This window comes from Patagioenas fasciata, chromosome 4 (assembly GCF_037038585.1).
Source record: "Patagioenas fasciata isolate bPatFas1 chromosome 4, bPatFas1.hap1, whole genome shotgun sequence".
NCBI lineage: Eukaryota > Metazoa > Chordata > Aves > Columbiformes > Columbidae > Patagioenas > Patagioenas fasciata.
In genome coordinates this window covers 1194041-1207556 of record NC_092523.1, presented here as the reverse complement: position 1 = coordinate 1207556, position 13516 = coordinate 1194041, and the positions used below count along the sequence as shown (strand labels likewise).

Here is a 13516-nt window from a genome sequence, read left to right as displayed (position 1 = left end):
CAACAGGCCCTGCTCAAAAGTCTGTCCCCATCTTTCCTATCAGCCCCTTCTAAATCTGGAAAGGCCATAATTAGGTCTCCCCAGAGCTTCTCCTCTGCAGCTGAACACCCCGACCTGAAGCCAACCTTCAGATCACCTGAAGTTCTCCAAAACCACAAAGCAGGAGGGACCAGGTCCGACCAGACCACAGATCATGGGATGCAGCAACCCCCAGCATCTCCCCCACACAGTGACTGGGCAGGGACCACAGCGGCGGTGACATCCCCCAAGCCAACACCAACCTGCAGCCGGGATCATGCAGGGCCCTCCACGGCCATGCACCCCAAATCCCGTCCTGCTGCCCCCCTTACCCTCCAGCTCCCCGCCGGGGGCCGAGATCTTGGACATGCAGAGGTGGGCAGTGCCGATGACATCGTTGTGCGTCAGACGGTCCCTGAAACACAACCCGCGATGCCAACGCGCTGTGGACACGGGGGGGTCACCCGTGGCGTGTCCCCCTGCCCATCCCACTCCTCCAGCGCCGCCCTCCCCGCGGGCAGCCCCCTGTGACCCCCTCCCCTCTCACCAGTCGGTCACCCGGATCCTCATCTTCTCACACATGGACGGGAACTGGGAAAAGAGGGGGGAGAGGAGCAGTGAGCGGTGGGGGGCGTGCGGGTGGGTGGGGGCTGCAGGGGCACCCACGCTCACCATGGCCGGCAGCGTCAGGCACTGGTTCCACTGGGGGTTGGCGTTCTTCTCCAGGATCCTGGAGTAGAGCTGGAGGGGCAACAACATAGAACAGAACCATTTGGGTTGGAAAAGCCCCCTTAGCATCACCGAGTCCGATTGTTCCCCCACCCCTGTCCCTGCCCCATGTCCTGAGAACCTCCTGTCCGTCTGTCCAGCCCTCCAGGGATGGTGACTCCAGCACTGCCCTGGGCAGCCTGTTCCAATGCCCCACAGCCCTTTGGGGAAGAAATTGTTCCCCAGATCCATCCCGTGTCACCCCAGCACTTGCAGCTGGCGGCTGCGCTGCCACACACCACGTCCCCAGAGCTGGAACCTCAGATCCCCAAAATACAGACCCTATCTGATGGGTGACCTGGGGGGCTCAGCACCCGCTCTGTGCCAAGGCAGAGGATGCTCTGGGCTGCTTGGGGACCTCACCTTCCCCTTGGGACCACCAAAACCTCACCCCCTTCTCGCTGTGTTTGCTTGGGATAATGTCCTGAGCTCCTGTCCCTCCCCAGGGGAGGATTTATGGGCAGGGGAGACTCCCAGCCCTTTAGTGCAGATCAAAAGATGAGCAGCGGCTCATGGGGACATCACTTGGCAAAGGCACTGGAGGGGACCCAGCAGCAAAGGGAGCGGGACAGGGCTCTGCAAAGCCACCAGAGTCACCTCCACACCCTGGCTGCTCACGGGGGGACATTTGGTGGCATGGGGACAGCACCCACTCGCTTCAGGCAGCACAAAGAGCAGCAGAACCCTCTGCGGCTGTGCTGTCACCTTCCCCTGTCCCTTCCCCGGGAGCTCAGCTCCTCCAGCCACATTCCCAATGCAGCAGCACCACAAAGAGCCCAGCAAAGAAATTGCTCCGGTGCAGCCCAGCACCCGTGTCTGGGTCTGGAGCGTCACCATGGCATGGGGACAGGGCTGGGGACATCGGCTGGGCTGCTCTCAGCTCCTGCCTTTGGGACACTGCGAGTGGGGGGAGAGAACGGGGTGAAACAAGGGGTGATGGGACCTTGGCAAATGCTCCAGTAAAGTGAAGGACCGAATTTTCCCCACATTGGGACCAAATATTCCCCATGCAGTGCTGCCGTCCCAGCCCCACGCCCCAGGGAGGTGGCCCCGCTCACCATCTTGCCCGCGAAGCTGACTTCCACAAAGGGATCCACCAGGTTCTTCTTGTTGCTCTCGAAGCCGAAGATCTGCCTGACGTTGTCCATGACGGCGTCGTCCACTGGGAAGGGAAGGAGATGCTGAGAAACCACGGGGGCGCAGGGCGTCCAGGTTGTGCCACCAGCTGCGCTGCACATCTCCATGGAGCCAGGTGGGGAAAACCAGTCTACACCAGTAAAAGACTCATCTCCCAGTACGTTAAGCCTGAGCGATATCTGCAAGGTCTTCGGAGCAAGGCTATGGATGAAGATTCCTCCTCCGTGCCCTCATTCCCCAGCAAAGGCAGCACTCACTTTGGGGCAAATCTTCAGCCTTGAAGATCTTCAGGCAGAAATGAGCCCCTCTCAGGGTGACCCCGGTGGGACGCAGGAGGTTGCCCTCGATGTCCTCCTTGTCTTCAGAGATTTCCTTCTTCTCCAGCTGCAGGACAACAGGACAAGACAAAAACACAACCGAGCTCCTCAAAAGTCTTGAAACGAGCAGCAAAAATCCAGCAGCACGGCCCCAAAACAGAGGAAGGTAACGCTGTGGCTCCCCTGGGTTGGGTGGCCCAGGGTGGCGGAGCACCGTGGATGGAAGGTCCCCAAATCACGATACTCACGGGAGCTTCATCTCCGGGCCCCAGCACGAACAGGCTGACCTTCAGGTAGCCCTTGGCCCCCGCGGAGAAATCCTCCGGGTCCGAGAGCAGCAGCCACTTCCTGAGGAACGCGTGTTCTGGGGGAAAGGAATGAGACCCACGGGCTGGGCCGCGGACCTGCGGGGACGGGACTCGGGGATGCTCTTTGGGGGGTTCATGATAAATACTACATTCCTCTGGAGAGGAGAGGAGAGAGGAGAGAGGAGAGAGGAGAGAGGAGAGAGGAGAGAGGAGAGAGGAGAGAGGAGAGAGGAGAGAGGAGAGAGGAGAGAGGAGAGAGGAGAGAGGAGAGAGGAGAGAGGAGAGAGGAGAGAGGAGAGAGGAGAGAGGAGAGAGGAGAGGAAGAAGTAGGAGAAGGAGGAGAAAGGGAAAAGGAAGGGGAAGAAGAAGCAGAGAAGAAGAGGAAGGAGAAGAGGAAGGAGAAGAGGAAGGAGAAGAGGAAGGAGAAGAGGAAGGAGAAGAGGAAGGAGAAGAGGAAGGAGAAGAGGAAGGAGAAGAGGAAGGAGAAGAGGAAGGAGAAGAGGAAGAAGGAGAAGAGGAAGAAGGAGAAGAGGAAGAAGGAGAAGAGGAAGGAGAAGAGGAAGAAGGAGAAGAGGAAGAAGGAGAAGAGGAAGGAGGAGGAGGAGAAGGAGAAGAGGAAGGAGGAGGAGGAGAAGGAGAAGAGGAAGGAGGAGGAGGAGAAGAGGAAGGAGGAGGAGGAGAAGAGGAAGAGGAGGAGGAGGAGAAGGAGAAGAGGAAGAGGAAGAGGAGGAGGAGAAGAAGGAGGAGGAGGAGAAGAAGGAGGAGGAGCAGGATGAGGAGCAGGACGAGGAGCAGGAGAAAGAAGGAGGAGAAAGGAGAAGGAGAAGGAGAAGGAGAAGGAGAAGGAGAAGGAGAAGGAGAAGGAGAAGGAGAAGGAGAAGGAGAAGGAGAAGGAGAAGGAGAAGGAGAAGGAGAAGGAGAAGGAGAAGGAGAAGGAGAAGGAGAAGGAGAACTATTTCAGTTGGGACCTAGTCCGGTCCAACCACCTGACAAATTCAGGGCTGCCCAAAAGTTAAAGCAAATTATTAAGGGATTTGCCTTGTGGATCTTAATTCTTTACAGCTAAAATGACCGAGTTCTTCTCTGCAGTGATCAGACTAGGAAAATTTTTATAAGCGTTATTTTATCTCCTTTGAGATAAAACAATAGATAAAAGATAAAATAATGAGACAGACTCAAGCCAAAAAAAGGGTTGTGCTGGTGGGGGTTTCTGCCAGTGAGTCGATGGCATGATGACTTGAAATCCTCAAGGATGCACATCTTGGAATAGAGAGAAGAAGGAAGAGGAGGAGGAGAAAGAATAGAAAGAAAGAAAGAAGAAGTGAAGAATAAAAAGAAAGAAGAGAAAAGAAGGGAAAGAAGAAAGAAGAAGGAAGAAGAAGGAAGAAGAAGGAAGAAGAAGGAAGAAGAAGGAAGAAGAAGGAAGAAGAAGGAAGAAGAAGGAAGAAAGAAGGAGGAAGAAGGAAGAAAGAAGGAAGAAAGAAGGAAGAAAGAAGGAGGAAGAAGGAGGAAGAAGGAGGAAGAAGGAGGAAGAAGGAGGAAGAAGGAGGAAGAAGGAGGAAGAAGGAGGAAGAAGGAAGGAAGAAGAAGGAAGGAAGAAGAAGGAAGGAAGAAGAAGGAAGGAAGAAGAAGGAAGGAAGAAGAAGGAAGGAAGAAGAAGGAAGAAGAGAACAGGGTGGTGATGGATGCAGGGACACGCCTGGGAAAGCGGTGATGCGTGTGTGCATTTCCCCAAGGTTTGGCCCCAAAAGAGGGGTTTCCCAAAGCGACCCCCAGGCGCGGAAGGTGACCCCGGCCCGACCCGGCTCCCCCCTGGGCTCACTTGGCTCCGAGTAAACGGTCTCGACATCCATCTGTGCGAAAAAAGGAAAATAAATGTCAGTGTCCACGCCACGGGTCAGTGTGGGGAAAATGGGGAGCGAAACGGGGGTGGCCTTACCCGAAACTCCCCGATCACCGAGTCCGTCCGGAACGACCGGGAGTCCACAACCTGCGGGATGAAATGAAGGAGAAAAGGTAAATCCAGCCCAAATCCTCCCATGGTGGAGGACAGCCCTGCACGTCCACCTGCGGAATCAGGGGGTACTGTGGGGAGGGGGACAAGGTGACGTCCCCCAGCATCAGCCCCGTCCCGTGGGACAGGGCTGGCGTCGGGCAGCGCTCACCGTGATGAAGATGGGCAGGTCGAACAGCTCGGCCGGCGCCTCGAAGACGTTGAAGAAGAAGGTCTGTTGGAGGGAGGGGTGAGGGTGCATGGTGGGCTCTGCATCAGCCCCTCGTGGGTTGCTCCCACCCCCCAGCCTCTCCCGTGCCCCAAATTCCACACCCTGGAGCACCCTCTCCTCCTCTTAGGTGGGACCCCATCCCATGAACAGCACCAGCCCCCTAGAGGGCTGTTGTGGCTTTGGTGCACCCCAACCAGCACCATCCTCCAGTTGGCTTCTGCTGGGCTGGTTTGCAAAGCGTGTCCTAAGCAGCAATCCTGGGGGGCTCCACATAAAGCAGAGGGGCGGCTTGAAGCAGATTCTGGAAATGTCCTAAAAAGCATCCCCTGTGGGGACAGGGCTGGGGACGAGTCACCCGCGACTGGCCGAGCGTACCCCTCCTGCACACCCAGCTGAATTGTCACGCCCAGGATGCCACCAGGATGCTACTGGTGGCACTGCGACACATGAGCCACCTGAGGATGGGGACCAAGACGAGTCCTGGATGAAGGTTGCAGATGCTGGACCTGCTGCTCCCTGAGCTTCTCTGCCGTTGAGGTCCCATCGCCACATCCCCACCTCGGGGTTTCCATCCCTCAGGACCCCAACCCATAAGGCTCCCGAATGTCTCCTGACCCCCCAGCTACACCTGTAGCAGATACCCCCTCACCTCGTCAAAGAAGGGGCTGTTGCCTTTGCGTATCCTGGTCCTCTTGGTCTGCCCGGCGACCATCACCTTCACCACGGGCCTGATGTTGACCCCAGGGAGCTGCCGGGCCTCGATGACCCTCACCCTGATCTGGGCGGGAGAGGGGACAAGGCAGGGGGTCACTGGGGCCGGTCCTGCCTGGGGGGCACCTCCCAGGTGATGAGGGTGGGAAGGATCTACAGAGAGGTCTGGACCCGCTGGATCGATGGGCTGAGCCAATTGTCTGAGGGTCACCAAGGCCAAGTGCCGGGTCCTGCGCTTGGGGCACAACAACCCCATGGACGTTCCAGGCTCGGGGAACAATCACAGAATCATTTTGGTTGGAAGAGACCCTTAAGATCATCGAGTCCAACCATTAACCCAACCCCGTCACTGTCCCATGTCCTGGGCATTGGAACAGGCTGCCCAGGGCAGTGCTGGAGTCACCATCCCTGGAGGGCTGGACAGACGGACAGGAGGTTCTCAGGACATGGGGCAGGGACAGGGGTGGGGGAACAGTTGGGCTCGATGAACTTGAGGGGCTTTCCCAAGCAAAACCATTTAGTGGTTCTACAGGGACCAGCTGGGGGACCCTGGGGCAGTGGCTTCAGGAGGGGGTCTCATCCCCACCAGCCTCATCTCACCTGGAAATCCTGCGGCTTGTTGGACAGAGGCTTTTTGGTTGAGCTCCTCCTCCTCCTCCTCACCCCCTGGACGTGGTGCATGGGGGGTTTGCGGGGCAGCGATGGGGGCTCGGACCCCGGTGGCCCTGAGGCCGACGAGGGCTCCGTCTCGTCCCCCGTCGCCACCTGATCCTCCGTCTCCTCCTCTCCAGTTGTTTCTGTACATGGGGAGGAAGGAGATGCAGACACGAGCACAGGGGGTCCCGGGTCGTGGGACCCCAAGGTGAGGGGTCCAGCTGGGAAAACCGTGATGCTACGGGGGGACACGTCACCCCCGCCGTCCCACGTGAAGGGGTCTGGTTACCGGTGACCGTGTCGGGCTCAGCAGCGGGCGGTGCCAGCTCGGGGGGGGCCGGAGGAGGGAAGAGGGGGACGGCACCCGGCGGGGGGATGTAGGACACCTGCAGGCTGAGGAGAGCCTGGAAGAGCAGAGTTTGTTATACGGGGGCCAGAAACGCTCTCCTGGGCTGGAGCCTCGGTGACAGCTGACACTGGGCACGTGCTGGAGCCTCGGTGACAGCTGACACTGGGCACGTGCTGGAGCCTCGGTGACAGCTGACACTGGGCATGTGCTGGAGCCTCGGTGACAGCTGACACTGGGCACGTGCTGGAGCCTCGGTGACAGCTGACACTGGGCACGTGCTGCTGGGGGGTGCAGCAGCTCAAGAGCTGGACTCAAACTGGGAGCTGCACTGCGGGACACTGCTCAAACTGGTCTCAAACTGGGAGCTGCACTATGGGACACTGCTCAAACTGGTCTCAAACTGGTCTCAAACTGGCCTCAAACTGGTCTCAAACTGGCCTCAAACTGGTCTCAAACTGGTCTCAAACTGGTCTCAAACTGGCCTCAAACTGGGAGCTGCACTATGGGACACTGCTCAAACTGGTCTCAAACTGGCCTCAAACTGGGAGCTGCACTATGGGACACTGCTCAAACTGGTCTCAAACTGGCCTCAAACTGGTCTCAAACTGGCCTCAAACTGGTCTCAAACTGGCCTCAAACTGGGAGCTGCACTACGGGACACTGCTCAAACTGGTCTCAAACTGGCCTCAAACTGGTCTCAAACTGGCCTCAAACTGGGAGCTGCACTATGGGACACTGCTCAAACTGGTCTCAAACTGGCCTCAAACTGGTCTCAAACTGGCCTCAAACTGGGAGCTGCACTATGGGACACTGCTCAAACTGGTCTCAAACTGGCCTCAAACTGGTCTCAAACTGGCCTCAAACTGGGAGCTGCACTATGGGACACTGCTCAAACTGGTCTCAAATTGGCCTCAAACTGGTCTCAAACTGGGAGCTGCACTATGGGACACTGCTCAAACTGGTCTCAAACTGGCCTCAAACTGGTCTCAAACTGGGAGCTGCACTGCAGGGACACTGCTCAAACTGGTCTCAAACTGGGAGCTGCACTGCGGGACACTGCTCAAACTGGTCTCAAACTGGTCTCAAACTGGCCTCAAACTGGGAGTTGCACTGCAGGGACACTGCTCAAACTGGTCTCAAACTGGGAGCTGCACTATGGGACACTGCTCAAACTGGCCTCAAACTGGCCTCACACTGGGAGCTGCACTGCAGGACACTGCATCTCAAACTGGTCTCAAACTGGGAGCTGCACTGCAGGGACACTGCTCAGACTGATCTTAAACTCATCTCCAACTGGGAGCTGCAGTGGCAGGGCCATTGCCCATACTGGTCTGTAATTGGGAGCGCAGCGGCAGGGCTGGTGCCCATACTGGTCTGTGACTGGGAGCGCGGGGGCAGGACCCGTACCCATACTGGTCTGTGACTGGGAGCGCGGGGGCAGGACCCGTACCCATACTGGTCTGTGACCGGGAGCGCGGCGGCAGGACCCGTACCCATACTGGTCTGTGACTGGGAGCGCGGCGGCAGGACCCGTACCCATACTGGTCTGTGGCTGGGAGCGCGGCGGCAGGACCCGTACCCATACTGGTCTGTGACTGGGAGCGCGGCGGCAGGACCCGTACCCATACTGGTCTGTGACTGGGAGCGCGGCGGCAGGACCCGTACCCATACTGGTCTGTGGCTGGGAGCGCGGCGGCAGGACCCGTACCCATACTGGTCTGTGACTGGGAGCGCGGCGGCAGGACCCGTACCCATACTGGTCTGTGACTGGGAGCGCAGCAGCAGGACCCGTACCCATACTGGTCTGTGACTGGGAGCGCGGCAGCAGGACCCGTACCCATACTGGTCTGTGACTGGGAGCGCGGGGGCAGGACCCGTACCCATACTGGTCTGTGACTGGGAGCGCGGCAGCAGGACCCGTACCCATACTGGTCTGTGACTGGGAGCGCGGGGGCAGGACCCGTACCCATACTGGTCTGTGACTGGGAGCGCGGCAGCAGGACCCGTACCCATACTGGTCTGTGACTGGGAGCGCGGGGGCAGGACCCGTACCCATACTGGTCTGTGACTGGGAGCGCGGGGGCAGGACCCGTACCCATACTGGTCTGTGGCTGTCAGCACTCACCCCGGTGCTCTGTCCCCGCGAGTCCAGCAGCTGCAGGCTGTAGGAGGCGGCCAGGCTGGGCGAGGACAGCACATCGCGCAGGGGCACCCGCGCTTCCCCCAGGAACCTGAGCGGGAGCAGCGCTGTCAGCGGGGGGGACACGGGGACACCGCCACACCCCCACCCAGCGACCCAGCCCCAGCAGCTCTGGGGTGCCCTTCGCATCGAGGACAAGCACCAAAAAGTCCACGTGGAGGAACCAGGAGCCATAAGCTGAACCATTGATGGATTTATCTTCGCCAAGGGGGGAAACAGAGATGCGAGGTTGGGGGTTTCAGTGGAGCAGGGGGAGCTCAGGGCTGTTAACCAAGGCTGCTGTCCCTGTGTCACCAGTGTCTGTGTGCCACCGGTGTTCCTGCACCACCAGTGTCCCTGCGCCACCAGTGTCCCTGCGCCACCAGTGCCCAGGTTGGCCAGAGAGGTGGTGGCTGAACCATCCCTGAGACATCCCAGGCCAGGCTGGTCAGGCTCTGAGCAACCTGAGCTGGTGAAGATGTCCCTGTCATGGCAGGGGGCACTGGGGGACTGGGGAGGTCCCTCCAACCCAAACATTCAGTGATTTCAGACGGCAACAGGACGTTCATTGCCAGTCACCGATCACTGCGCCGTCTGGGTCGTGTCAGGGCAGACGGTCAGGTTGGTTCTTTCTCCAGAGGGAAGAAAAAGCCAAAATCCACCTTCACCTTGGTGACAGAGAGGGGACAACCCGCCAGAGCATCACAGCGGCTCACAGCAGCCGAAATCTCCCTGCACCGGGAGCCAGGACACTTCCCCCTGGCACTATTTATAGGGACACAGACGCCACTGAGCTGGCCCCGACCCAGCTCCACCTCCCTTGGCCTCCAGCCTGAGATCAAACCCAGCGCCGGCTCCAGCCCTGGAAACAGGAGCCTCCTTCCCGCTCTCCACTGCCCAAAATAAATGGTTTCCTATATGATTTTCCCTGCACAAGCAGCGATCCCGGCTTAAGGAGCCCTGCACGGAGATGTGGTCACTGGGGGTGGTCGCGCTGGGTGTCCCGGGGCTGGAGGTGGCACCACCATCTGTCACCCTGCGAGGAGCCCCCAAAACCTGACCCTGGGGCACCGGGAGCTGCCAGGAGGAAGGAAACCGACCCGGGTCATTGATTTTGCGAACGCCGCCCTTCCCAGGCCAAGAGTGTTCAGGGAAGGAGCTTGGCCACCGGCTCCCCCCCCGTCACCGGGGCCGAGCGGCGCCGAGCGGCTGCGCCAGCGGCACAAGGCTCCCTGTGTGCTCTCAAAAGCGGGTTTTTCACCCCGGATTGTTGAGCCAAGCAGCCTAAAAATGCAGCTCTCGCCTCCCACCAGCCGCCCGCACCGCAAAGGGCACCCGGGGGGGCAAAACCCTCGCTGGTCGTGCTGAGGTTTGGGTGGGGGGAGAAGAGCGCCAGGGTCCCCCCGGGGCACCTCCCAGCCCGAAAACGCACCCGGGAGCGCGTTTGTGGGGAAACTGAGGCACAGCACAGCGAGGTGACCCCCCCAAACACCCCAGCCCCCCGCGCACGGCCCCGGGGGTGCCCACGGGTGACAGCCGGCAGGTGCCACCCCAGCCGGGCCGGCCCCACCTGTTCCTCCCCACGGTCTCATGGTCTTTGACGACGACGGTGAGTTCGGCAGCCGGGTCCAGGGGAGAGCCCTTCAGGTCCCACTCGAAGCCCTGGGGGGGAAGATCGAGGTTGGGGAGCTGAACATTGAGCTATAAAAGGATGGGCATGGGAGCAAGCGACAGTACTCAGGGTATTTGTCACCTGGAACTCCAGTAAACTGGAGGAGTTACCTGGGGAAAAGCATCAGATGTGGTGGAAAACCATTCTATTTAACTCTGGAGACTTAGCTGACAACTTCAGTTGTCATTTTTCAATAGTCTACTAAGGAAGGAAGGGATTTGGACAATCCTGGGTATAGAAATAAGACGAGGAAGGGTTATACAACCCATTGCTCTGCGGCGTTGGCCCGACCCATCATCACGGCGTCCGTCTGTCCTGCACAAAATCACCACGTATTGCCAAGAAAGGACGTAGTGTGTGTAAGTAATGTACGCGAAATGTGAGCGAAAAAGAAAAGCGAATGAATAATGAAAACCCAGACGGAAATCTGGAAGTTGGATTTACAAGAGATGAATTTGGGAGTTTAATAACGAGTTGTCTTTGGCGACTTTTTACGCTGGCCTATCTGAGAAGATCTGTATCAAACCTCGGCAGATTATAACAAGGAAGGTCTACAAAATAGATTGGGAAAAATGGTGAATAATATAGAGAATCACAGTGTGATTATATTAGAGATCATCCCCCGGCCGGGGTGCTCGGGGTGGCATCAATGGCCCAACCAAAACATCAACAGCTTCCCCATCGCGGTGCCAGCAGCTCCAATAGGGACCAACTTCAGCACCCAACCTCGGCACCTTGAGCAAAATCTCCCGTCGGACCCACAGAAAATCCGAAGATCTTCCCCTCCTCGTGGATTAAAAGCGAAGGAGAAGACGTGTGAGCCGTCCCGCAGCCTTTCTGCACCAGGACGCTGCCAATTTGCTCACCAAACCCCTCTATTTGTCTCATTCTGACCCGCGAAAGCACAGGTCAGGGTCAGGAGGAAGGGGATGCTGGACCAGAAGTGTCCTCGGGCCAGGCTGATGAGTAAAACACGCTTGGTTTCCCCTCCAGCCGTCGTGTTTTTAAACAGCGCCTTTTAACGTGTGTGTGCGGCCCTGATAAGATCTCCATGAACGGGAAGAGGATGGAGCGAAGGTCCCTGCGGAGCCGCCTTGTCCCCAGATGTCCCTGAGGAGCCTCCTCATCCCCAAAGGTCCCTATGGAGCCTCCTCATCCCCAAAGGTCCCTGTGGAGCCTCCTTGTCCCCAAAGGTCCCTACGGAGTCTCCTCATCCCCAAAGGTCCCTATGGAGCCTCCTCGTCCCCAAATGTCCCTATGGATTCTCCTCATCCCCAAATGACTCTATGGAGTCTCCTCATCCCCAAAGGTCCCTGTGGAGCCTCCTCATCCCCAAAGGTCCCTATGGAGCCTTCTCGTCCCCAAAGGTCCCTATGGAGTCTCCTCATCCCCAAAGGTCCCAATGGAGCCTCCTCATCCCCAAATGTCCCTACGGAGCCTCCTCATCCCCAAAGGTCCCTATGGAGCCTCCTTGTCCCCAAAGGTCCCTATGGAGCCTCCTCATCCCCAAAGGTCCCTATGGAGCCTCCTTATCCCCAAAGGTCCTTATAGAGCCACCTCATCCCCAAATGACCCTATGGAGCCACCTCATCCCCAAACGTCCTTATAGAGCCACCTCATCCCCAAAGGTCCCTATGGAGCCACCTCATCCCCAAAGGTCCCTACGGAGCCTGATGCCGGTGCCTGGAATTTCGGTGATAAAGCCACCCATGATGGGGACCAGCCCCAAATTCTCCATGGGGTGGCAACCCCAGAGCACCGCTGGGTCCCCCCCATGCCCGGGGCTGTGGGGATGGGGACGGGGACACGCTCACCTCGTTCCATACGGGGTTGATGTTGTTCTTGATGACTTTTGTCCTCTTCTTCACCCCTGCGGGGAGCAACACACACGGGTCAGAGCAGCTTCACCGCCAAACCCCGGGACAAGGGCCCAAAACCCCCGTGTGCGTCCCACATGCACAGGTGGGGCTGGGGGTCACCAGTGGCACCCCCAGGTCCCGGGGCAGGATCGACCTCGCTGGGCTGTGCCTCAGTGTCCCCAGATGCTGCTGGGTGGGTGTTTGTGCTGGAAGGTGTCACAGCGCAGTGACCCCAAATACGGGCACGGGGGTGCTGTCCCCACCCCGGGGACCACAGTTCAATCCGTCCAAACCAGCACCCCGAGGAGCCCCGGCCGGGGCGCAGCCCGGCCCAGGGACCCCAGACCCGCCTGGGTCACCCCAAGGCGGCCACAGGCGCCGGGTCCCCAGGGGCCAGCGCGGGAGGGACCGGGGCAGGAAACGGAACAGCGAACAATAGCGGTGACTCAACGGGACCGGCCGAGCGCGCGGGCCGGGCGCCGGGACACGGGATCCATTGGGTCTATGGGATCCATAGGATCCATAGGAGCTACAGGTACCGGGGCTGGGAATGCGGCACACGGGGCTGGCGGGAGCGCAACCACTTGTGCCAAATGTTCGCCTTTCTTTTTATTTTAGCACCAATAAACTCATCTCTTTTTTTTTTTCTTTTTCCTTTTTTTTTTTAATTTTTCATCTTTTCAAAACATTTTTTAATTTTTTTTTGTTCTTTTTAATTCCTTCTTTCTTGTTTTTTCTTCCTTTTTTCTTTTCTCCTTTTTCTTTCTTTATTTAACCTTTTACTGCTTTTTTCTTTTTCTATTTTTCCTTTTTTCTTTTTCTTTTTTCCATTTTTCTTATTTTAAATTTTCTTTCTTCTTTTTTCCTTTTTCCCTTTTTCTTTTTTCCATTTCTCCTTCTTCTTTTTCTTTCTCTCCTTTTTCTTCCTTTCTCTTTCTTCTTCTTTTTCTTTTCCTTTTTCTTCTTTTTCATTTTTTCTTTCTCTATTTTTTCTTTTTATTTTTCCTTTCTTTTCCTTTTTTTTCTTCATTTTTCCTCGTTTTTCCTCTTTTATTCTTCCATTATTTTCCTCCCCCAGCTCAGCCCCCCCGGACCATTCCCCATGTTAAACACCCCCCACCAACCCCCCCCAGCCCTGACCTGCCCCAGAGCCCCCATCAGAGACCCCAGAGCTGCCCCATTAGACACCACAGAGCCCCCCATCAGACACCTCAGAGCCCCCCATCAGATACCCCAGAGCCCCCCATCAGACACCCCGGAGCCCCTCATCAGACACCCCAGAGCTGCCCCATTAGACACCTCAGAGCCCCCCATCAGAT

General features: G+C 57.7%; 2 protein-coding genes across 11 annotated transcripts in view; both read right to left on the bottom strand.

The window, feature by feature from the left end:
- The window catches only part of DYSF (dysferlin), a 104828-nt gene that overhangs the window by 85077 nt on the left and 6235 nt on the right, over window positions 1-13516 (bottom strand). For all 10 annotated transcript variants that reach the window (XM_071808423.1, XM_071808425.1, XM_071808427.1 and 7 more), the window contains exons 2-16: window positions 12153-12208; window positions 10237-10328; window positions 8613-8718; window positions 6428-6542; window positions 6085-6281; window positions 5423-5551; window positions 4714-4776; window positions 4488-4538; window positions 4371-4401; window positions 2489-2604; window positions 2181-2307; window positions 1845-1948; window positions 691-759; window positions 566-609; window positions 351-433 (exon numbers count right to left, since the gene is read on the bottom strand). In XM_071808423.1, the coding sequence (XP_071664524.1) occupies window positions 351-433; window positions 566-609; window positions 691-759; window positions 1845-1948; window positions 2181-2307; window positions 2489-2604; window positions 4371-4401; window positions 4488-4538; window positions 4714-4776; window positions 5423-5551; window positions 6085-6281; window positions 6428-6542; window positions 8613-8718; window positions 10237-10328; window positions 12153-12208 (1383 nt within the window). The remainder of the gene's footprint in view (window positions 1-350; window positions 434-565; window positions 610-690; window positions 760-1844; window positions 1949-2180; window positions 2308-2488; window positions 2605-4370; window positions 4402-4487; window positions 4539-4713; window positions 4777-5422; window positions 5552-6084; window positions 6282-6427; window positions 6543-8612; window positions 8719-10236; window positions 10329-12152; window positions 12209-13516) is intronic.
- The window catches only part of ZNF638 (zinc finger protein 638), a 73478-nt gene continuing 66222 nt past the window's right edge, over window positions 6261-13516 (bottom strand). Inside the window, exon 34 of the mRNA XM_071808419.1 lies at window positions 6261-6272. The gene's annotated coding sequence lies outside the window, so the exon portion shown is untranslated. The remainder of the gene's footprint in view (window positions 6273-13516) is intronic.